The 24,327-nt window shown below is 42.6% G+C and overlaps 1 protein-coding gene across 3 annotated transcripts in view; it reads left to right on the forward strand.

The window, feature by feature from the left end:
• Positions 1-24,327, forward strand: part of BRIP1 (BRCA1 interacting DNA helicase 1) — a 567,171-nt gene that overhangs the window by 330,978 nt on the left and 211,866 nt on the right. For all 3 annotated transcript variants that reach the window (XM_069757210.1, XM_069757211.1, XM_069757212.1), the window contains one exon: positions 7,773-7,934. In XM_069757210.1, the coding sequence (XP_069613311.1) occupies positions 7,773-7,934 (162 nt within the window). The remainder of the gene's footprint in view (positions 1-7,772; positions 7,935-24,327) is intronic.

A 24,327-nucleotide genomic window follows, 5' to 3' on the forward strand; every position in this document is an offset into this window, starting at 1 on the left:
CTATCCCTCCTAGCTTTGCATTGTCTACAAATTTAATTAATTTACCTTTAGTTCCCTTATCTAGATAATTTATAAATGAAACACACTTCCAATTGGATGTGCAACTATTTATTACCACTCTTTGAATACGATCTCTGAGCCAGTTATGAATCCACCTAACCGTAGCCTTGTCAATCCCATGGTTGGTCATTTTTTCAATAAGGATAGTATGAAATACTTTATCAAATACTTCACTGAAGTTGATATATACTATATGTACCACATTTTCCTGATCCACTCAGTCACGGATTCCATCATAGAAGGAAATTAGATTAGTCTGGCATGTCTTGTTTACTACAAACCCATGCTGGTTTTGATTAATTACTGTAATCTTATCCAAGTATTTACATACATGCTGTTTAATAGTTTTATTCAAAGATCTTTCCTTGTATAGAAGTAAGGCTCACTGATCTGTAATTTCTTCGCTCCATCTTCTTTCCTTTTTTGAAGATAGGAACAACGTTTGCCCTTCTCCAATCTTCTGAGTCTAAAATTGTCTTGTCGTTCCAACACAGCGGCTACGGTTTCTGGGAATGGTGTTAGACGTTGGTATTTCTTACATAAGAGATGAGATTATCGTTTCAGTCTTCCATCAGAACTTTGAAACAACTAGGCAGTCGTTCCCTTCATCCTGGGAAACATGGTGGTGACGTTCGAGGTAGTACCGTTTAGTCAGTTTCGGTCAAGGCCTCTACAGAACACCCTCCTAGCCTCTTGGGACACATCAATACAATCTCCCCTTCATTGACGTCAATCTCATGTGGTTGACATCACCCCTGTTAACTCAGGGTCGCTCTTTTCAAACCGTGCAGTGGCAGGTGATCGCTATGGATGCCAGCTTGTCCGTCTGGGAAGCAATTTTCCATCACTTGAGTGTCCAAGGGGGTTTGGAGCAGAAAGGAGAGACTTCTCCCATTCAATGTGCTGGAGCTCAAAGCTGTCCGTCTGGTTCTTTTACATTAGCAGGACTTAGTTCAGGTGTAGCCAATTCGAGTTCATTCAGACAATGCTACTGTTGTGGCCTATATCAACTGCCAGGGGGAGCATATGAAAGCCATTTATCATGGAAGAAGTTCCAGGGATTCTGGAGCAGGCAGAGGACAAAGTCCCTCAAATTTCTGCAGTTCTTAAACCAGGGGTAGACAGCTGGGAAGCTGACTTTTTAAGTTGCCAACAGCTGCCGACAGGAGAGTGAGCTCTTCACCCAGAGATGTTCAGGCAGATTTGTAGGCTGTGGGGTATGCCAGATCTTGATGTATTGCCATGAACACGAAATCATAACTTGTCAAAATTTGTGCCAAGATCCTGTGACCCCCAGGTGTTCGTGGTTGACACATTTGTAATCCATTGCTCCCAGTTCATTCTGCCTTGTTTTTTTTCCACCTCTACCACTTTTACCAAGACTTCTCAAGAAGATCAGGGCAGAGGGTGTTCCAGTCATTCTCATTGTTCCGGGTTGGCCTCGGACGGCCTGATATTTGGATGCGATCAGTCTCTTGGCGGATGTCCATTGGGCTCTTCCGGGCTGTCCAGATCTGCTGTCCCAGCTTTCGTTTTTCTATCCGAATTTACAGGCTTTCAATTTGACAGCATGGCTGTTGAAGCCATAATTTTGAGGACAGCAGGTCTGTCTGAATCGGGCATCCAGGCTATCGATTAGAGCTCGGAAGCAATGCCCATTGCGAGTCTACCATCGCACTTGGAGGCCTTTTTTTGTTGGTGTGAGTCTATACCCCAATTTAGGACTTTTCTCTAGGAGGTGGTACATGTTTAGCCACCCTATCGTGCTCCTCTGGACCCTTGGGATCTGAATCTTTTTTTGGAGCCTCTTTAGTCTCTGCCTTTTGAGTACATTAGATAAATCTCTGCTCTTTTTCTTTCTAAGATAGCTTTCTTTATAACCATCACTTCTTTTAGTTGAGTCTCTGAGTTTGTTACTCTGTGTTGTCGCACCCCTCAACTTATTCTTCATCAGAATAAGGTAGTGTTCAGGCCAGTTCAGTCTTTTCTCTCAGAGCTAGTTTTGAATTTCACCTTAATGAAGATATTATTCTACCTTCCTTTTGTCCAGCACCATGTAATCCTATTGATAATGCTCTGCACTGGTTGGACGTTGTTAGAACTGTAAGATATTATTTATCTGCCACTGCCTCCTTTAGGCATTCTGATTCCTTGGTTTTTTTTTTACACCACAGTGCCCTTGTAAGGGTCACGTCGCTTCTAAAGCGACCGTTGCCCTCTGGATCAAGACTGCTATTACCCAGGCCTATAAGGCTAATGTCAGTGTAGCCCCATTTAGAATTAGTGGCACTCGACGCGGACTGTAGGGGTTTCCTGGCAGTTCATCATCAGGCATCAGCTTTGCACCTCTGTAAAACAACTACTTGGGCATAGGTGCATACATTTTCTACATTTTACAGAGTGCACACTTTTGCCTCGGCAGATGCAAATCTTGGTAGGAAGATACTGAAGGCAGAAAAACCAGGTGATCTGATCTTGCTCCAGCTTTTAAATGTTTTTTTTTTTAAATTTGGTGCCCAGAACTAGACACTGTATTCCAGATGAGGCCTTAGCAAGGTGGAGTAGAGAGGCACAATTAATTCACGTGATCTAGACTCTATGCTTCACTTAATACATCCTAGAACTGTGTTTACCTTTTTTTCTGCTGCATCACACTGTTGACTTGTGCAGTCTGTGATCTATTAATATACCTAAGTTTGTTTCACATTTGCTGTTACTTCGTTCTATTCTTCCCATTTTGAAGATGTAATTTTTGTTATTCTTGCCCAGATGTAGTATCCGGCATTTCTCCCTGTTAAATACCATTCTATTAGTCGCTGCCCATTGTTCAAGCTTATCAAGATCTTCTGAATCCTTTTTCTGTCTTCTCTAGGGTTAGCTATCCCTCCTAGCTTTGCATTGTCTACAAATTTAATTAATTTACCTTTAGTTCTCTTATCTAGATAATTTATAAATGAAACACACTTCCAATTGGATGTGCAACTATTTATTACCACTCTTTGAATACGATCTCTGAGCCAGTTATGAATCCACCTAACCGTAGCCTTGTCAATCCCATGGTTGGTCATTTTTTCAATAAGGATAGTATGAAATACTTTATCAAATACTTCACTGAAGTTGATATATACTATATGTACCACATTTTCCTGATCCACTCAGTCACGGATTCCATCATAGAAGGAAATTAGATTAGTCTGGCATGTCTTGTTTACTACAAACCCATGCTGGTTTTGATTAATTACTGTAATCTTATCCAAGTATTTACATACATGCTGTTTAATAATTTTATTCAAAGATCTTTCCTTGTATAGAAGTAAGGCTCACTGATCTGTAATTTCTTCGCTCCATCTTCTTTCCTTTTTTGAAGATAGGAACAACGTTTGCCCTTCTCCAATCTTCTGAGTCTAAAATTGTCTTGTCGTTCCAACACAGCGGCTACGGTTTCTGGGAATGGTGTTAGACGTTGGTATTTCTTACATAAGAGATGAGATTATCGTTTCAGTCTTCCATCAGAACTTTGAAACAACTAGGCAGTCGTTCCCTTCATCCTGGGAAACATGGTGGTGACGTTCGAGGTAGTACCGTTTAGTCAGTTTCGGTCAAGGCCTCTACAGAACACCCTCCTAGCCTCTTGGGACACATCAATACAATCTCCCCTTCATTGACGTCAATCTCATGTGGTTGACATCACCCCTGTTAACTCAGGGTCGCTCTTTTCAAACCGTGCAGTGGCAGGTGATCGCTATGGATGCCAGCTTGTCCGTCTGGGAAGCAATTTTCCATCACTTGAGTGTCCAAGGGGGTTTGGAGCAGAAAGGAGAGACTTCTCCCATTCAATGTGCTGGAGCTCAAAGCTGTCCGTCTGGTTCTTTTACATTAGCAGGACTTAGTTCAGGTGTAGCCAATTCGAGTTCATTCAGACAATGCTACTGTTGTGGCCTATATCAACTGCCAGGGGGAGCATATGAAAGCCATTTATCATGGAAGAAGTTCCAGGGATTCTGGAGCAGGCAGAGGACAAAGTCCCTCAAATTTCTGCAGTTCTTAAACCAGGGGTAGACAGCTGGGAAGCTGACTTTTTAAGTTGCCAACAGCTGCCGACAGGAGAGTGAGCTCTTCACCCAGAGATGTTCAGGCAGATTTGTAGGCTGTGGGGTATGCCAGATCTTGATGTATTGCCATGAACACGAAATCATAACTTGTCAAAATTTGTGCCAAGATCCTGTGACCCCCAGGTGTTCGTGGTTGACACATTTGTAATCCATTGCTCCCAGTTCATTCTGCCTTGTTTTTTTCCACCTCTACCACTTTTACCAAGACTTCTCAAGAAGATCAGGGCAGAGGGTGTTCCAGTCATTCTCATTGTTCCGGGTTGGCCTCGGACGGCCTGATATTTGGATGCGATCAGTCTCTTGGCGGATGTCCATTGGGCTCTTCCGGGCTGTCCAGATCTGCTGTCCCAGCTTTCGTTTTTCTATCCGAATTTACAGGCTTTCAATTTGACAGCATGGCTGTTGAAGCCATAATTTTGAGGACAGCAGGTCTGTCTGAATCGGGCATCCAGGCTATCGATTAGAGCTCGGAAGCAATGCCCATTGCGAGTCTACCATCGCACTTGGAGGCCTTTTTTTGTTGGTGTGAGTCTATACCCCAATTTAGGACTTTTCTCTAGGAGGTGGTACATGTTTAGCCACCCTATCGTGCTCCTCTGGACCCTTGGGATCTGAATCTTTTTTTGGAGCCTCTTTAGTCTCTGCCTTTTGAGTACATTAGATAAATCTCTGCTCTTTTTCTTTCTAAGATAGCTTTCTTTATAACCATCACTTCTTTTAGTTGAGTCTCTGAGTTTGTTACTCTGTGTTGTCGCACCCCTCAACTTATTCTTCATCAGAATAAGGTAGTGTTCAGGCCAGTTCAGTCTTTTCTCTCAGAGCTAGTTTTGAATTTCACCTTAATGAAGATATTATTCTACCTTCCTTTTGTCCAGCACCATGTAATCCTATTGATAATGCTCTGCACTGGTTGGACGTTGTTAGAACTGTAAGATATTATTTATCTGCCACTGCCTCCTTTAGGCATTCTGATTCCTTGGTTTTTTTTTTACACCACAGTGCCCTTGTAAGGGTCACGTCGCTTCTAAAGCGACCGTTGCCCTCTGGATCAAGACTATTACCCAGGCCTATAAGGCTAATGTCAGTGTAGCCCCATTTAGAATTAGTGGCACTCGACGCGGACTGTAGGGGTTTCCTGGCAGTTCATCATCAGGCATCAGCTTTGCACCTCTGTAAAACAACTACTTGGGCATCGGTGCATACATTTTCTACATTTTACAGAGTGCACACTTTTGCCTCGGCAGATGCAAATCTTGGTAGGAAGATACTGAAGGCAGAAAAACCAGGTGATAACGGTATGAGACCTAATACTATCCCACCTTTGGGACAGATTTAGAACATTCCATAGTTCTGTTTCCTCTAATAAGACAAATGAGAAAAATAGTTTTTTTGTAATACACACTTTGGAAATTCCCCCAGCCAATAACTGTGGGGCATCTAGTATTTAAAGCTTGCTCCCCTGTAGGGAGGTGCCAGTACAACGCTCATCTTATTGTTTTTTTGTGTTCATTCCTGCTGGATTCTATTCAGGTCCCTGAACCGATTCCTGAACTGATCCCTGAACCTACTTTGTTAGTAGAAGAACCTGTTGTAGATCCTGCTTAGTCTGAACTTGAACCTATGCCTGTGACCCGTGTTGACTAACCCTCAACATGTTTCCATTGCCTATGCTACGTGAGCCTGAAGCCATATCTGCGGTAACTGACCTTAGTGCCACACCTGCGGTACCTAAACCCTATAGCTACACCTTCAGTACCTGAACTGTGAAGCCATAACTGCAGTACCTGAATCCTGAAACTGCACCCGCAGTACCTGAAGCAGCTCCCGCAGTACCTGAGCCTTACACTTCTCCTGCGGTTCCAGAGCCTGAAGCATCTCCTGCGGTACCCAAAACTGAAGCCGCTCTGGCTGTACCCGAGCCTGAAGCCGCTCTGGCGGTACCTGAGCCTGAAGCCGCTCCAACGGTACCTGAGCACCTGACACTGCTCCTGCAGTACCTAAACCCTGAAGCCTCACTGGTGGTACCTGAGCCTGAAAACCACTCCGGCGGTATTTGAACCTTAAGTTGCACCTGCAGTACCTGAACCCTGAAGACGCTCCTGTGGTACCCGAACCTGAAACCGTTCTGGCTGTACATTAAAAAGCAGCAGTGTCGGACTTGGTTAGCGCTCCAGAATCTGTACTGTATCCAAATCCAGTCTTGCCTGTGACTCTGAGCCATTATCCATTCTGCCCGATGACCCAGAACCTTTGCTGTCTGAACAGGGTCTGAATCCTGTCCTGCCAGTGACTAGGAGCAAATGTCCCTGTCTGCGATCCTGACCACTGGTGTTAGCAGCTGCAGTTCCGAGGAATGCCTAGGAGTGATACCTGGCAATTACCTGCAGCTCAAGCCTAACTCCACCATCAGGAACTCCATCGAAAACCAGGTAGCCGCTTAGCTATGCCCCTCCTAGGTAAGCCCAGCTTGTGTGGCACAGTGGGGCCATGATTCACGTGTGTGACATTTTTTACTTATCATAAAATCCGTTTCTTCATTGGGGGACACAGCTCCTTTGTTGCCCGGTAGGGCATACAGTTATTTTTCTTCTTGCCTTAATTCTTTTCTGTTGTACTCTTAATGCTTTCTCACAAAACTGAGGAAACCTGCTCCAGCAGCCAATGTGTAGTCTGCTGGAGAGGAGCCAATTGTATTAAAATGCAATGATAGTGTCAGCCTCCAGGTGGCAGCAGACTATCCTCCATGGTTTTGTGTCCTCCCAATGAATAATATGAGAAACAGATTTTATGGTAGGTAAAAAATCTTATTGTTTTATTTACTCAGCCCAATGTTGTACAATTTTGTGAATCGCCTGAAGGTTAAAAATGCTCACTACTCCCCTAGAGGAGTTCCCCCAAGAGGTATAGTTTCCAAAATGGTGTCACTTGTGGGGGTTTCTGCTGTTTTGGCATGTCAGGGGCTCTTCAAATGTGAAATGGCATCCGCAATCTATTCCAGCCAAAATGAATTTCCTTCCCTTTCTAGTCATGCCGTGCTCTATCTAGTGATTTTTATCAGTTATGTTAAAAAATCAAGCTCTGTATTTTTGCTGTGATATTTATACTGGCAGTCTAGTGGTCCAAATTATTACATACGCACTGTGCACTTTATATTCATACTGTGGATCACTTCATGCGTTACACCCGTGAGATTTATACAGCAAACAGACATTATATCTTTCATACATTCTGAGTGCAGTCTGCATTTTTTCATTTTCTTTTCTTTTGTGGGCATCAGAGTCATAAACTGTGCATACAATCACGGTCATTCGCAATAACTTATTTCCGTGTTAGCGTGCTGCCTCATGTTCCATAACTTGAATTTTTAAACAATTATTTTTTTCTTTTATAATATCATATTAACAATAAAGATTTTAATTTTAATCTTAATAATGTGCAATTTACCGTCTTTCCTCACTTCAGTACCTGAGATTGTGTATAATTATGTTGAAAAATAGACATTTTTTGCCATACTAATTTTGTGAGACTGTGTTAATATATGATCAACCAGTGTAAATGCCATTGTTACCCCAGACAGCTATGATGTGCTTATCTTAACAGGTGTGGGTTGGAACGGTTGGCGTTGGTCCAAAAGGCCGTAAACTTTGTGCAACATTTCAGCATGCGGAGACCTTCGAGTTTCAGGATGAGATTGGTGCCCTTTTACTATCAGTGTGCCAGACAGTGAGCCACGGAGTCCTCTGCTTCCTGCCATCGTATAAGGTAACTGAAACTAATAGCACGTGGATGGAAAAAAAAAACAGCCCCTCTTCACAAAATGATATATTCAGGCTTACTGGCCTAATTTAGGAATACAAAAATACCTTTATTTTTATGCTATACTTTTATTTTTAATCACTTCAACTTTACTAAGTGCTACCAATACCCAGAACTTAACCCCTTTCTGACATTAGACGCACTATCCCGTCGAGGTGGGGTGGGCGCGTATGACCACCGACGGGATAGTACGTCATATGCGATTGGCCGCGCTCTCGGGCCTATCGCAGCTGACATCCGGCACTATGTACAGGTGCGGTCACGGACCGCCCCCGGCACATTAACCCCCGCCACACTACGATCAAACATGATTGCAGTGTTCTGGCGGTATAGGGAAGCATCGCACAGGGAGGGGGCTCCCTGCGTGCTTCCCTGAGACCCCCGGAGCAACGCGATGTTATCGCGTTGCTGCGAGTGTCTCTTACCCTCCTCCCTGCAGCAGGCCCGGATCCAAAATGGCCGCGGGGCTGCATCTGGGTCCTGCAGGGAGATGGCTTACCAGCGCCTGCTCAGAGCAGGCGCCGGGAAGCCTGCAGAAGTGCATGTCAGATCGCTGACCTGACACAGTGCACAGCAAAGTGTCAGATCGGTGATCTTACACTATAACATGATGCCCCCCTACCCTTGGGCAATGTTATAGTGTAAAAAAAATAATAATAATTTACATGTGTAAAAAAAAATTCATTAAAAAAAATATTGTTCCTGTAAATACATTTCTTTATCTAAATAAAAAAAACAATAAAAATGCACATATTTAGTATCGCCGCATCCGTAGCGACCCGACCTATAAGACTGTCCCACTAGTTAACCCCTTCAGTGAACACCGTAAAAAAAAAGAGGCTAAAAACAACGCTTTATTATCATACCGCCAAACAAAAAGTGGAATAACACGCGATCAAAAAGATGGATATAAATAACCATGGTACCGCTGAAAACGTCATTTTGTTCCACAAAAAACGAACCGCCATACAGCGTCATCAAAGAAAAAATAAAAAAGTTATAGTCCTCAGAATAAAGCGATGCAAAAATAATTATTTTTTCTATAAAATAGTTTTTATCGTATAAAAGCACTAAAACATAAAAAATTGATATAAATGAGGTATCGCTGTAATCGTACTGACCCGGAGAATAAAACTGCTTTATCCATTTTACCAAACGCGGAACGGTATAAACGCCTCCCCCAAAAGAAATTCATGAATAGCTGGTTTTTGGTCATTCTGCCTCACAAAAATCGGAACAAAAAATGTCACATGCCCGAAAATGTTACCAATAAAGACGTCAAATCGTCCCGCAAAAAACAAAACCTCACAAGACTCTGTGGACCCAAATATGAAAAAAATTATAGCTCTCAATATGTGGTAACGCAAAAAATATTTTTTTGCAATAAAAAGTGTCTTTTAGTGTGTGACAGCTGCCAATCATAAAAATCCGCTAAAAAAAAAACGCTATAAAAGTAAATCAAAACCCCCTTCATCACCCCCTTAGGGAAAAATTAAAAAAATGTATTTACATTTTCCCATTAGGGTTAGGGCTAGGGTTAAGGTTGGGGCTAGGGTTAAGGTTAGAGTTGGGGCTAAAGTTAGGGTTATGGTTTGGATTACATTTACGGTTGGGAATAGGGTTGGGATTAGGGCTAGGGGTGTGTCAGGGTTAGGGGTGTGGTTAGGGTTACCATTGGGATTAGGGTTAGGGGTGTGTTTGGGTTAGGGTTTCAGTTATAATTGGGGGGGTTTCCACTGTTTAGGCACATCGGGGCTCTCCAAATGCGACATGGCGTCCGATCTCAATTCCAGCCAATTCTGCGTTGAAAAAGTAAAAAAGTGCTCCTTCCCTTCCGAGCTCTCCCGTGTGCCCAAACAGGGGTTTACCCTTACATATGGAGTATCAGCGTACTCAGGACACATTGGACAACAACTTTTGGGGTCCAATTTCAACTGTTGCCCTTGGAAAAAAACAAAACTGGGGGCTAAAAAATATTTTTTTTGAAAAAAAAAAAGATTTTTTTTATTTTCACGGCTCTGCATTATAAACTGTAGTGAAACACTTGGGGGTTCAAAGTTCTCACAACACATCTAGATAAGTTCCTTGGGGGGTCTAGTTTCCAATATGGGGTCACTTGTGGGGGGTTTCTACTGTTTAGGTACATTAGGGGCTCTGCAAACGCAATGTGACGCCTGCAGACCAATCCATCTAAGTCTGCATTCCAAATGATGCTCCTTTTCCGAGCTCTGTCATGCGCCCAAACAGTGGTTTACCCCCACATATGGGGTATCGTCGTACTCAGGACAAATTGTACAACAACTTTTGGGGTCCATTTTCAACTGTTACCCTTGGTAAAATAAAACAAATTGAAACTGAATTAAGTTTTTTGTGAAAAAAAATTAAATGTTCATTTTTTTTAAACATTCCAAAAATTCCTGTAAAACACCTGAAGGGTTAATAAACTTAGTGAATGTGGTTTTGAGTACCTTGAGGGGTGCAGTTTTTAGAATGGGGTCACACTTGGTTATTTTCTATCATATAGACCCCACAAAATGACTTCAAATGAGATGTGGTCTCTAAAAAAAATGGTGTTGTAAAAATGAGAAATTCCGGTCAAATTTTAACCCTTATAACTCCCTAACAAAAAAAAATTTTGGTTCCAAAATTGTGCTGATGTAAAGTAGACGTGTGAAATGTTACTTATTAATTATTTTGTGTGACATATCTCTGTGATTTAATGGCATAAAAATTCAAAGTTGGAAAATTGAAAAATTTTCAAAATTTTTGCCAAATTTCCGTTTTTTTCACAAATAAATGCAGGTAATATGAAATAAATTTTACCACTATCATGATGTACAATATGTCACGATAAAACAGTGTCAGAATCACCGGGATCCGTTGAAACGTTCCAGAGTTATAACCTCATAAACGGACAGTGGTCAGAATTGTAAAAATTGACCTGGTCATTAACGTGCAAACCACCCTTGGGGGTAAAGGGGTTAAGATCCTCTGTTAATGTCTGCCCCACCGTATGTTAAACTATCCTGGTCTCTGTCAGTAATTTAGGGGAGAGTGCTACTGGCAAAGAGCAGTATTTAGTCCTTGTGCTTCTAGAATGTGTGTTAAAGGGGTTGTCTACTACTAGGACAACCCCTTCTTAACCCTGCTGTTCTGTTCGGTCTGGGGAGACCTATTTTGAACTTTGGTATTTTTTGGGGTGCTCAAGATGCGGTTCTGAAACTTGTGGTTGATTGACTTAAATGAGGATGGGTCGGTCGGCCACGGGTTTCAGAGCCGCATCTTGAATATTTTAAAGAATATTGAAGTTCAAAGTCGGTCATTTTTGACCAACAGAACAGCAGGGTTAAACTAAATATTCAGACCTGATAAAATAAATAAACCTATACTCACTTTTTTTCCAGCGACATTGGCACTCGCGGTCCTAGGGCTGTGATGCAGTGAATTGACACCTGTTGCCCAGCGCCCAATCAGCGCTAACGTCACTGTCTCCGCCTTCGGACAAATTGAACATGAAGCAGAAGTCCAGGCTGCAGCTGATCTCAGACTTCTGCTTTATGTTTATTTTAACAGGGGGCAGAGAAAGTGACCAGAGACAGTGACACCAGTGTAATTTTATCAAATTACAGCCCTGGGATCGCATTTAGTTTAAGAAGGGGTGGTCCTAGTAGTGGACAACACCTATAAAGAACATGTAAGCAGATCAGACTTAATTGAGCAAAACCTATGTTTGTACAATTTCTATTGTAGAATATTATTACCGTATTTGTGTTTACATTAAAATTATTTGCTTGGGGTCAGGACTGTTTTGAGAAAAAAAGCTATATAAAACCAAACTTAAGATTTGTCTTTTCTTGTAGAACTACCGTATTTAAGTTATTATTTTATATGCACCCAATGATTGATATTCTTTTAACCTACTGACCTTTTAACATACGATGATGATTATTTCTTTTTATCATGCTCTGTTCAATAACGATTATACATTTACACTATATAATATGATCAAAAATTAAACAATATTTATATGCATGTTGCCCATCTGTATTTAGGGTAGTCTAATTGTTTGGCACACATCAGCCTTATATATTTGGGTGTGAACGCTGAATAATTTGTCTGTATTGTCTTCTTGATCTATTTTTCATAAAAATCTTGTAAAAAAACAACGTTAGTAGAGATTACATACCACAGATTAGTGATTGGCACTCATGTTCTAGAATAATAAGATTATACAATAACAAGACGTGTTGCAGCTATCCATTTTGCATTTCTCTATAGGTTTTAATAAATGAGAATTGTAAAATTTCTGTGATGTCATGCAATTCCCTAGAGTGGCCACCAGATGACCTCAGAGACCATACTATAAGTTTAGGCCTTTCTTTTGTCAACATTTTGTTTTTGACCAGAAGACTATAAAACACATATTGCTCTACCCTTCCATGCGTCTTAGTGTCTAATCTATAGAAGATGGTTCCTTAAAAGGAACCTGTCACCCCGAAAATCGCGGATGAGGTAAGCCCACCGGCATCAGGGGCTTATCTACAGCATTCTGTAATGCTGTAGATAAGCCCCCGATGTTACCCGAAAGAGGAGAAAAAGACGTTAGATTATACTCACCTGGGGGCGGTCCCACTGCTGGTCCGGTCGGATGGGTGTCTCTGGTCCGCTGCGGCGCCTCCCATCTTCATTCCAAGACGTCCTCTTCTGATCTTCAGCCACGGCTTCGGCGCAGGCGTACTTTGTCTGCCCTGTTGAGGGCAGAGCAAAGTACTGCAGTGCGCAGGCGCCGGGCCTCTCTGACCTTTCCAGCGCCTGCGCACTGCAGTACTTTGTTCTGCCCTCAACACCGACCGCCCCCGGGTGAGTATAATCTAACGTCTTTTTCTCCTCTTTCAGGTAACATCGGGGGTTTATCTACAGCATTACAGAATGCTATAGATAAGCCCCTGATGCCGATGGGCTTACCTCCCCCGCGATTTTCGGGGTGACAGGTTCCCTTTTAAGGGTTGCTATAATCTAATATATAAAGCTGAATGTGTGTGTGTATGTCTGAGATTGGCATCTGCACCGTCGCAGCTACAGCCACAAAATTTTGCACAGTCACACATCTGGACCCCGAGAGCGTCATAGGCTATGTTGTGAGGCAAAATTTTAACCCCGCGCGTTCCAATTCACCAAACAATTTTGCCCCTATCTACATAATGGGGAAAAAGTGAAAGGAAAAGTGTTGGAGGCAAATTGACAGCCAGGAGGAGATGGCATACAGGCATATACTATATACAGGGGAGATGATATACAGCTATATATTATATACAGGAGGAGATGACATACAGGTATATACTATACACAGGGTAGATGACATACATGTATATACTATATACAGGAGGAGATGACATGCAGCTATATATTATATACAGGAGGAAATGACACACAGATGTATACTATATACAGGGGAGATGACATACAGGTATATACTATATACAGGGGAGATGACTTACAGGTAAATCTAATATATAAAGCTGAATGTGTGTGTGTCTGTGTGTATGTCCGGGGTTGGCATCTGCACCGTCGCAGCTACAGCCACAAAATTTTTCACAGTCACAAGTCTGGACCCTGAGAGCGTCATAGGCTATGTTGTGAGGCAAAATTTTAACCCCGCGCGTTCCAATTCACCAAACAATTTTGACCCTATCTACATAATGGGGGAAAAGTGAAAAGAAAAGTGTTGGAGGCAAATTGACAGCTACCAGATGTGAACAAGGGGGACTTAAAGAGTGAGAGTGATGGCGCCAAAGATTATATACCGTACAGTTGCTAAGGTGGGGCCCCGACATGGGATACTCACCACACATGGGGATATGAACACACACACAAAATGCGCCACACACTACCACGTGCTTGAACACATATACCACCCTCAGCACACATTTCACCACACATACACCAACCTCGCCACATAAAAGTCGAAACACAAAAGTCGCCGCTCACAACTCGCCACGCGCAAAACTCGCCACATGCAAAACTAGGCTCACGCAAAACTCGCCACACGTGCAAAACTCACCTCATGGAAAACTCGCCACATGCAAAACTTGCACACGTGGAAAAATTGCCACATGCACAAAAGTTGCAACACATGCAAAAGTTGCCTCACACAAAACTTGCACATACTCAAAACGCGCCACACATAAAACTCGCCACGCGCAAAACTTGCTGCACACAACTTGATACACTAACCTGTCACATACAACTCGACACACAAAAAATTGCTACACGCATGTCGCCACACAAAACTCATCTCACAAAAGTCGCTACATGTATGTCGCCACACGCAACTCAACACACCACTTGACACATGAAACTCGCCCTAGAACACACACAACTCTGGTATTATCCCTCAAAAATAAGTCACATGACATGTCTATTATGAGTATGTGTGAGCTAATATATTCTGCCAGGGGGAGACTGTTGGCTGGGGATTTATCAGGCTGCCAATTTAGCTTACAAATACTGAGGTAAAAATACTGACTAAATAACGTGTGAACGCGGTCTAATACAGGAGGAGATGACACACAGATATATACTATATACAGGAGGAGATGACACACAGGTATATACTATATACAGGAGGAGTTGACTGTTGTGAATTCTGTGGCTGAATTCACTCCTGTGGTCACAAGTGGTACTGCAGCTTCTGAGCTTCCTCCCTCAGGTGTTCTGGTGAGCTCGTTAACTGCTTCATTACTTAACTCCGCCTGATGCTGCTATCCTTGCTCCTTGTCAATGTTTCAGTGTTGGATCTGAGCTTCTCCTGATTGTTCCTGTGACCTGCTGCTCTGTATAGCTAAGTGCTTTTTGCTTTTTTGTTGCTTTTTTTCTGTCCAGCTTGTCTTTTGTTTTGCTGGAAGCTCTGAGACGCAAAGGGTGTACCGCCGTGCCGTTAGTTCGGCACGGAGGGTTATTTTTGCCCCCTTTGCGTGGTTTTGCTTTAGGGTTTTTTGTAGACTGCAAAGTTCGCTTTACTGTCCTCGCTCTGTCCTAAGAATATCGGGCCCCACTTTGCTGAATCTATTTCATCCCTACGTTTTGTCTTTTCATCTTACTCACAGTCATTATATGTGGGGGGCTGCCTTTTCCTTTGGGGAATTTCTCTGGGGCAAGTCAGGCCTATTTTTCTATCTTCAGGCTAGCTAGTTTCTTAGGCTGTGCCGAGTTGCCTAGGTAGTTGTTAGGCGCAATCCACAGCCGCTTTTAGTTGTGTTTAGGATAGGATCAGGTGTGCAGTCTACAGAGTTTCCACGTCTCAGAGCTCGTTCTTGTATTTTTGGGTATTTGTCAGATCACTGTGTGCGCTCTGATCGCTAAGCACACTGTGTTTCTGGATTGCCTTCATAACACCTGTCATTAGCAAACATAACAGTACAAGGAGCCATGCACATGGTCAGCTGGGCCCAGTATTGAGGTTTATTCTTGGCCAAAGGTGTAGCATCAATTCCTCTCAATGGAATAGGACACCGCAAAGGCTCCAAGAAAAACCCACAACGTTTAGCATAATCCAAATCCATCAGATTCAGGGCAGCGCCCGAATCCACAAACGCCATGACAGAAAACGACGACAAAGAGCATATCAAGGTAATGGACAGAAGGAATTTGGACTGTACAGTACCAATGACGGCAGACCTAGCGGACCGCTTAGTGCGCTTAGGACAATCAGAAATAGCATGAGTGGAATCACCACAGTAGAAACACAGACCATTCAGACGTCTGTATTCCTGCCGTTCAACTCTAGTCATAGTCCTATCGCACTGCATAGGCTCAGGTTTAACCTCAGGCAGTACCGCCAAATGGTGCACAGATTTACGCTCGCGCAAGCGTCGACCGATCTGAATGGCCAAAGACAAAGACTCATTCAAACCAGCAGGCATAGGAAATCCCACCATGACATCCTTAAGAGCCTCAGAGAGACCCTTTCTGAACAAAGCTGCCAGCGCAGATTCATTCCACTGAGTGAGTACTGACCATTTCCTAAATTTCTGACAATATACTTCTATATCATCCTGACCCTGGCACAAAGCCAGCAAATTTTTCTCAGCCTGATCCACTGAATTAGGCTCATCGTACAGCAATCCGAGCGCCAGGAAAAACGCATCGACACTACTCAATGCAGGGTCTCCTGGCGCAAGAGAAAATGCCCAGTCTTGAGGGTCGCCGCGCAAAAAAAGAAATAATAATCAAAACCTGTTGAATAGGATTACCAGAAGAATGAGGTTTCAAGGCCAGAAATAGCTTACAATTGTTTTTGAAACTTAGAAACTTAGTTCTATCTCCAAAAAACAAATCAGGAATAGGAATTCTTGGTTCTAACATAGATTTCTGATCAATAGTATCTTGAATTTTTTGTACATTTATAACGAGATTATCCATTGAAGAGCACAGACCCTGAATATCCATGTCCACACCTGTGTCCAGAATCACCCAAATGTCTAGGGGAAAAAAAAAAAAGTGAACACAGAGCAGAAAAAAAAAAAAATGATGTCAGAACTTTTTCTTTCCCTCTATTGAGAATCATTAGTTTGGCTCCTTGTACTGTTATGTTTGCTAATGACAGGTGTTATGAAGGCAATCCAGAAACACAGTGTGCTTAGCGATCAGAGCGCACACAGTGATCTGACAAATACCCAAAAATACAAGAACGAGCTCTGAGACGTGGAAACTCTGTAGACTGCACACCTGATCCTATCCTAAACACAACTAAAAGCGGCTGTGGATTGCGCCTAACAACTACCTAGGCAACTCGGCACAGCCTAAGAAACTAGCTAGCCTGAAGATAGAAAAATAGGCCTGACTTTGCCCCAGAGAAATTCCCCAAAGGAAAAGGCAGCCCCCCACATATAATGACTGTGAGTAAGATGAAAAGACAAAACGTAGGGATGAAATAGATTCAGCAAAGTGGGGCCCGATATTCTTAGGACAGAGCGAGGACAGTAAAGCGAACTTTGCAGTCTACAAAAAACCCTAAAGCAAAACCACGCAAAGGGGGCAAAAATAACCCACCGTGCCGAACTAACGGCACGGCGGTACACCCTTTGCGTCTCAGAGCTTCCAGCAAAACAAAAGACAAGCTGGACAGAAAAAAAGCAACAAAAAAGCAAAAAGCACTTAGCTATACAGAGCAGCAGGTCACAGGAACAATCAGGAGAAGCTCAGATCCAACACTGAAACATTGACAAGGAGCAAGGATAGCAGCATCAGGCGGAGTTAAGTAATGAAGCAGTTAACGAGCTCACCAGAACACCTGAGGGAGGAAGCTCAGAAGCTGCAGTACCACTTGTGACCACAGGAGTGAATTCAGCCACAGAATTCACAACTGTAGCCACAGAATTCACAACAGTACCCCCCCCTTGAGGAGGGGTCACCGAACCCTCACCAGAGCCCCCAGGCCGACCAGGATGAGCCGCATGAAAGGCACGAACAAGATCGGAAGCATGAACATCAGAGGCAAAAACCCAGGAATTATCTTCCTGAGCATAACCCTCCCAGACTCCTTTTCCATACATAATGTATTCCATAGGTCGTTGTTGCGGAGATACGTGGCACCTATGGTTCCATCTGTTGAGCCTCCTGCCCCGGTTTTGGTGGAGGGGGAATTGGAGTATATTGTGGAGAAGATTTTGGATTCTCGTGTTTCTAGACGGAAACTCCAGTATCTGGTTAAATGGAAGGGTTATGCTCAGGAAGATAATTCCTGGGTTTTTGCCTCTGATGTTCATGCTTCCGATCTTGTTCGTGCCTTTCATGCGGCTCATCCTGGTCGGCCTGGGGGCTCTGAGAGGGTTCGGTGACCCCTCCTCAAGGGGGGGGTACTGTTGTGAATTCTGTGGCTGAATTCACTCCTGTGGTCACAAGTGGTACTGCAGCTTCTGAGCTTCCTCCCTCAGGTGTTCTGGTGAGCTCGTTAACTGCTTCATTACTTAACTCCGCCTGATGCTGCTATCCTTGCTCCTTGTCAATGTTTCAGTGTTGGATCTGAGCTTCTCCTAATTGTTCCTGTGACCTGCTGCTCTGTATAGCTAAGTGCTTTTTGCTTTTTTGTTGCTTTTTTTCTGTCCAGCTTGTCTTTTGTTTTGCTGGAAGCTCTGAGACGCAAAGGGTGTACCGCCGTGCCGTTAGTTCGGCACGGTGGGTTATTTTTGCCCCCTTTGCGTGGTTTTGCTTTAGGGTTTTTTGTAGACTGCAAAGTTCGCTTTACTGTCCTCGCTCTGTCCTAAGAATATCGGGCCCCACTTTGCTGAATCTATTTCATCCCTATGTTTTGTCTTTTCATCTTACTCACAGTCATTATATGTGGGGGGCTGCCTTTTCCTTTGGGGGATTTCTCTGGGGCAAGTCAGGCCTATTTTTCTATCTTCAGGCTAGCTAGTTTCTTAGGCTGTGCCGAGTTGCCTAGGTAGTTGTTAGGCGCAATCCACAGCCGCTTTTAGTTGTGTTTAGGATAGGATCAGGTGTGCAGTCTACAGAGTTTCCACGTCTCAGAGCTCGTTCTTGTATTTTTGGGTATTTGTCAGATCACTGTGTGCGCTCTGATCGCTAAGCACACTGTGTTTCTGGATTGCCTTCATAACACCTGTCATTAGCAAACATAACAGTTGACACACACATATATACTATATACAGGGGAGATGACACACAGGTATATACTATATACAGGAGGAGATGACACACTGGTATATACTATATACAGGGGAGATGACATACAGGTACATACTATATACAGGGAAGATGACACACCGGTATATACTATATACAGGGGAGATGACACACAGGTATATACTATATACAGGAGGAGATGACATACAGGTACACACTATATACAGGGGATGACACAGCTATATACTATATACAGGAGGAGATGACACACAGGTATATACTATATACAGGGGAGATGACACAGGTATATACTATATACAGGAGGAGATGACACACAGATATATACTATATACAGGAGGAGATGACATACAGGTACATACTATATACAGGAGGAGATGACACACAGGTATATACTATATAAAGGAACAGATGACACACAGGTATATACTATATACAGGAGGAGATGACTTACAGGTATATACTATATACAGGAGGAGATGACACATGTATATACTATATACAGGAGGAGATGACATACATGTATATACTATATAAAAGAGGAGATGACACATAGGTATATAGAGGAGGAGATGACATACAGCAGGCATATGGTATATAGAGGAGGAGATGACATACAGCAGGTATATACTACATACAGGGGAGATGACATACAGTTATATACTATATACAGGATATGACATACAGGTATATAGTATATATAGGAGGAGATGGCATACAGCACGTATATACTATTTACAGGGGAGATGACGTGCAGGTATATACTATATACAGGAGATAACATACAGGTGTATACTATATATACGGGAGATGACAAACGTATATACTGAGGGGAAAATGAGAGGTGTGAGGTGAAAATGAGGGGTGTGAGGTGAAAATGAAAAGGTGTGAGTGCAAAATGAGAGGAGTGAGGGAAAATAGTGGAGTGATCGGAAAATGACAGATGTGAGGTCGAAATGACAAGTGTTAGGGGGAATGAGAGGAGTGAGGGGGAAAATGAGAGGTGTGAGGGGGAAAATGAGAGGCGTGATGGGAAAATAAGAGAAGTGAGGTGCTATAACTAACCACAGATATTTACTATGCCCAGGCAACGCCGGGCTCTTCAGCTAGTTAAAAATAAAAATGAAAAATGTACATCAGAAGGGCTGTATAGTGCTGCCAACCAGTGAGAGTGTCTGGTCCTGAGAACCCTGTTGAATTGTCAAAACATCACTCTGAATTGCCCAATTCCTGCATGTCCTATACATATAGGGAAGTATGAGCTGAATATTAACCCCTTAATGACCACAAATACACAGTAAAACATTGGCCATTAATGGGCCTTATTCTCTCTTTGCTGTTTCAAAACGCTGATCAGGAATAAGGTTGTAGTGCTCCCCAGCTGAGACCTTGAAGAACAAGATCAGGGTCGTTTTTTTCCGGTCCCCGAACACGTAAAAAAAAAAAACTCAGTACCTCTGCCATCCCCCTGGTCTCCCATCTCCGTCCCCTGGCCCTCCGCCAACTCTTCCTGGAAAATTTATTTTGAACGCATGTGCACTGCGCCCACTGAGATCTGGCGACCAGCACCCAGCGACAGCAGGGACCCTATCGATATGACGTCTAGTGCTTGAGTGTAAGTCCTCGCTACTCGAGTTTGCATCAGGGTCGTTTGAGCACCTGTGATACTCAGTGAATACCTGAGAACCCTGATGCAAACTCAAGTAACAAGCTCTTGCGCTCAAAACTAGTGACAACATATTCAATATGACGAACTAATGTTATTACATTCTGTGTAGTACTTTAAAAATCCTCACTGTACCCCTGGATAAAATGGTTGAGGGGTGTAATTTCCTAAATGAGGTCACTTGGAGGGGAGGGGTGTTTCCACTCTTTAAACACATGAGATGCTGTTCCAAAGCGACATAGACAAAGTACTGCAGTGCGCAGGCGCCGAGCCTCTGACCTTTCCGGCGCCTGCGCACTGCAGTACTATCCTCTGCACTCAAGAGGGCAGAGCAAAGTACGCCTGCGCCGGAGCCGTGGCTGAAGATCAGAAGAGGACGTCATGGAAAGAAGATGGGAGGCGCCGCAGCGGACCAGAGACGCCCATCCGACCTGACCAGCAGCGGGACCGCCCCTGGGTGAGTATAATATAACATCTTTTTCTCCTTTTTCAGGTAACATCGGGGGCTTATCTACAGCATTACAGAATGCTGCAGATAAGCCCCTGATGCCGGTGGGCTTACCTCACCCGCGATTTTCGGGGTGACAGGTTCCCTTTCAAGCTACCTATATTGACTCTCCCAATTAGCGTTATTTGCACATTATAAATTGCAGTTTGCACTTTCTTCCAAAAGCACCTTATATGTGGATGTGACATTTCCCACAGTTTACAGCGATTTTTGCACATTTAAATTGTAGTTATATATATTTTTTTTTACATAAAAGCTGATTGATATTAGCATGAATTTGCTTTTTCCACTTGCACTTTATATATTTTTCCTGCATTACTTGCACCAGACATTGTGAGAAGCATTATGTAGGTAGCATATGTAGCTTTAGATTTGCATTTTTTTTACATCTACTAATTTTTTGCTCTTTATATATTGTAGTTTTGCACATACTTTCATCTAGTTCGGTGTTTTTTAACGAGTCTTTTGCCCTATATAAGTAGACCCTTGATCACATCATAGTGTTGATAGTACTTGGGCATATATGTATTTTTTTATATATAGTTTTTATGTCATACCTCACATATAGATTTCTGATTATTTTTCATTTTTTTTGGGATGTATTAACCTTATATTTGGAATATATAATCGGGCCAGCCCTTACCGTCTGCCTTTATTAATTTTAATTATAATTCATTAATTGTCCTGTTGTGCGCACAATTGTTATTTTATTTTATTGCCAATCAGATATAATAAAGGCATTTTTTGTATCTAATCTCTGCCTGGTGACTTTTCTGGGTACTTCTATATATTGGCTGTGTTTGTTCCTATCTTTCTACTGTTTAGGTACATCAGGGGCTCTGCAAACGCAATGTGACGCCTGCAGACCATTCCATCTAAATCGGCATTCCAAATGGTGCTCTTTCCCTTCTGAGCTCTGCCATGCGCCCAAACAGTGGTTTACCCCACATATGGAGTGTCAGCGTACACAGGACAAATTGCACAACAACTTTTGGGGTCCAGTTTCTTCTGTTACCCGTGGGAAAATAAAAAACTGGGGCAAAAAATCATTTTTATGGAAAAATATGATTTTTTATTTTTATGGCTCTACATTATAGACTTCTGTGAAGCACTTGGTGGGTCAAAGTGCTCACCACACATCTAGATCTTTCCAAAATGGTGTCACTTGTGGGGGATTCCAATGTTTAGGCACATCAGGGGCTCTCCAAATGTGACATGGCGTCCCATCTCAATTCCAGTCAATTTTGCATTGAAAGGTCAAACGGTGCTCTTTCCCTTCCGAGCTCTGCCATGCGCCCAAACAGTGGTTTACCCCCACATATGGGGTATCAGCATACTCAGGACAAATTGTACAACAACTTTTGGGGTCCAATTTCTTCTGTTACCCTTGGTAAAATAAAACAAATTGGAGCTAAAGTAAATGTTTTGTGAAAAAAGGTAAATGTTCATTTTTTTAAACATTCCAAAAATTCCTGTGAAGCACCTGAAGGGTTAATAAACTTCTTGAATGTGGTTTTGAGCACCTTGAGGGGTGCAGATTTTAGAATGCGGTCACACTTGGTTATTTTCTATCATATAGACCCCTCAAAGTGACTTCAAATGTGATGTGGTCCCTAAAAAAAAACGGTGTTGTAAAAATGAGAAAATTGCTGGTCAACTTTTAACCCTTATAACTCACTAACAAAAAGAATATGGATTCCAAAATTGTGCTGATGTAAAGTAGACATGTGGGAAATGTTACTTATTAAGTATTTTGTGTGACATATCTCTGTGAATTAAGGGCATAAAAATTCAAAGTTGGAAAATTGCGAAATTTTCAAAATTTTCTCCAAATTTCCATTTTTTTCACCAATAAACACAGGCAATAATAAAGAAATTTTACCACTATCATGAAGTACAATATGTCATGAGAAAACATTGTCAGAATCATCAGGATCCGTTGAAGCGTTCCAGAGTTATAACCTCATAAAGGGTCAGTAGTCAGAATTGTAAAAATTGGCCCAGTCATTAATGTACAAACCACTTTTGAGGGTTAACGGGTTAATCAGCTGTTGGCAGGCGTACCAGGAACCTCACTGATCTGGTACTAAGTATAAATCAGTAGATAAGTAGATCTTATCAGAGAATATTGAATCTTTACCCACTTATGAGCCACTTTTCTCCTCCCCTGCATGATCTACTCACCATCCTCTCTGAATAAACAGCTCATTCCCATCTTGTGCGAGATGAGCTGGACTACCAGCACAGTGAGGTGTCAGGTTATCCCTCTTATTGTACTCTATGGAGAAGGAAGGTAGAGGAGGAGTGGCGAGTAGAGTGCGGAAACAAGCAGAGGTTGGGTTTCATTTTTATTGCAGTCATTATGCTATAAAAATTGTAGGAAACTGTATCCTGCAGGTTATTACAATTATGTACATCTATATATATGATTGTCTAAGGGGTTTTCCGTCTGTCTGTCTTTCTGTCTGTCTGTCTGTCTGTCCTGGAAATCCCGCGTCTCTGATTGGTCGAGGCCGCCAGGCCTCGACCAATCAGCGACGGGCACAGTATCGGCGTAGAAATCCCGCGTCTCTGATTGGTCGAGGCCGCCAGGCTTCGACCAATCAGCGACGGGCACAGCGACGATGATGTCATAAAGGACGTAGACATCCCGCGTCTCTGATTGGTCGAGGCCGCCAGGCCTCGACCAATCAGCGACGGGCACAGTATCGACGTAGATGTCATAATGGTTGCCATGGCGACGATGTCATAAAGGTTGCCTCGACCAATCAGCGACGGGCACAGTCTGCCGCGAATTCAGGAATCATCATTGTCCATATACTACGGGGACATGCATATTCTAGAATACCCGATGCGTTAGAATCGGGCCACAGTCTAGTTTTATATAGTCTAATACTTTGAATACCAATAGATCCTTTGTTTGCATATCAAAACCAATGACATTTTATTTTGCCATTTGTAGAGCCATATGAGGGCTTTTATTTTGCGGAATTGCTTGTCGTTTTGATTGGTACTATTGTAAGGATTTTCATAAAATGCATTTTTTTGTACCAGCTTTTGGGGGGTGGGATGATATGAATACAATATTGTTTTTCTTTTTATGTCACTAATCAAAGAAGTTATGGTTGCAACTATACCAGTTGTGTATGGTTTTATTTTCTGGGTTGTTGTTTTTCTTTCACTGTAAAAAAGGACAAATTGTCTTGATCTTATTTTTAGTTATTTTTTTCCATGCATTATTTTTAAGTAATTTTTATGTCATTTGTAAGATTTGTTCTTATGTCCTGCTAGGAGGGCTTCACTGTGTAATCCTTCGATCACTTGCATAATGCACTTCAATTTTGCAGTTTAGCGCATTGTATTTTGTCTGTCAATGCAAAACTGCTAGCCTATTTGAGCTTATGAGCATGGCCTAATATGAGCCTAATAGGCTCCAGTTTATGGCAGTCCAAGGAGCCATTTTAGTTTCCTAGATTCCATAGGAGCCCTAATTCACATTTCTC

Source organism: Ranitomeya imitator, chromosome 3, assembly GCF_032444005.1.
Source record: "Ranitomeya imitator isolate aRanImi1 chromosome 3, aRanImi1.pri, whole genome shotgun sequence".
NCBI classification, from domain to species: domain Eukaryota; kingdom Metazoa; phylum Chordata; class Amphibia; order Anura; family Dendrobatidae; genus Ranitomeya; species Ranitomeya imitator.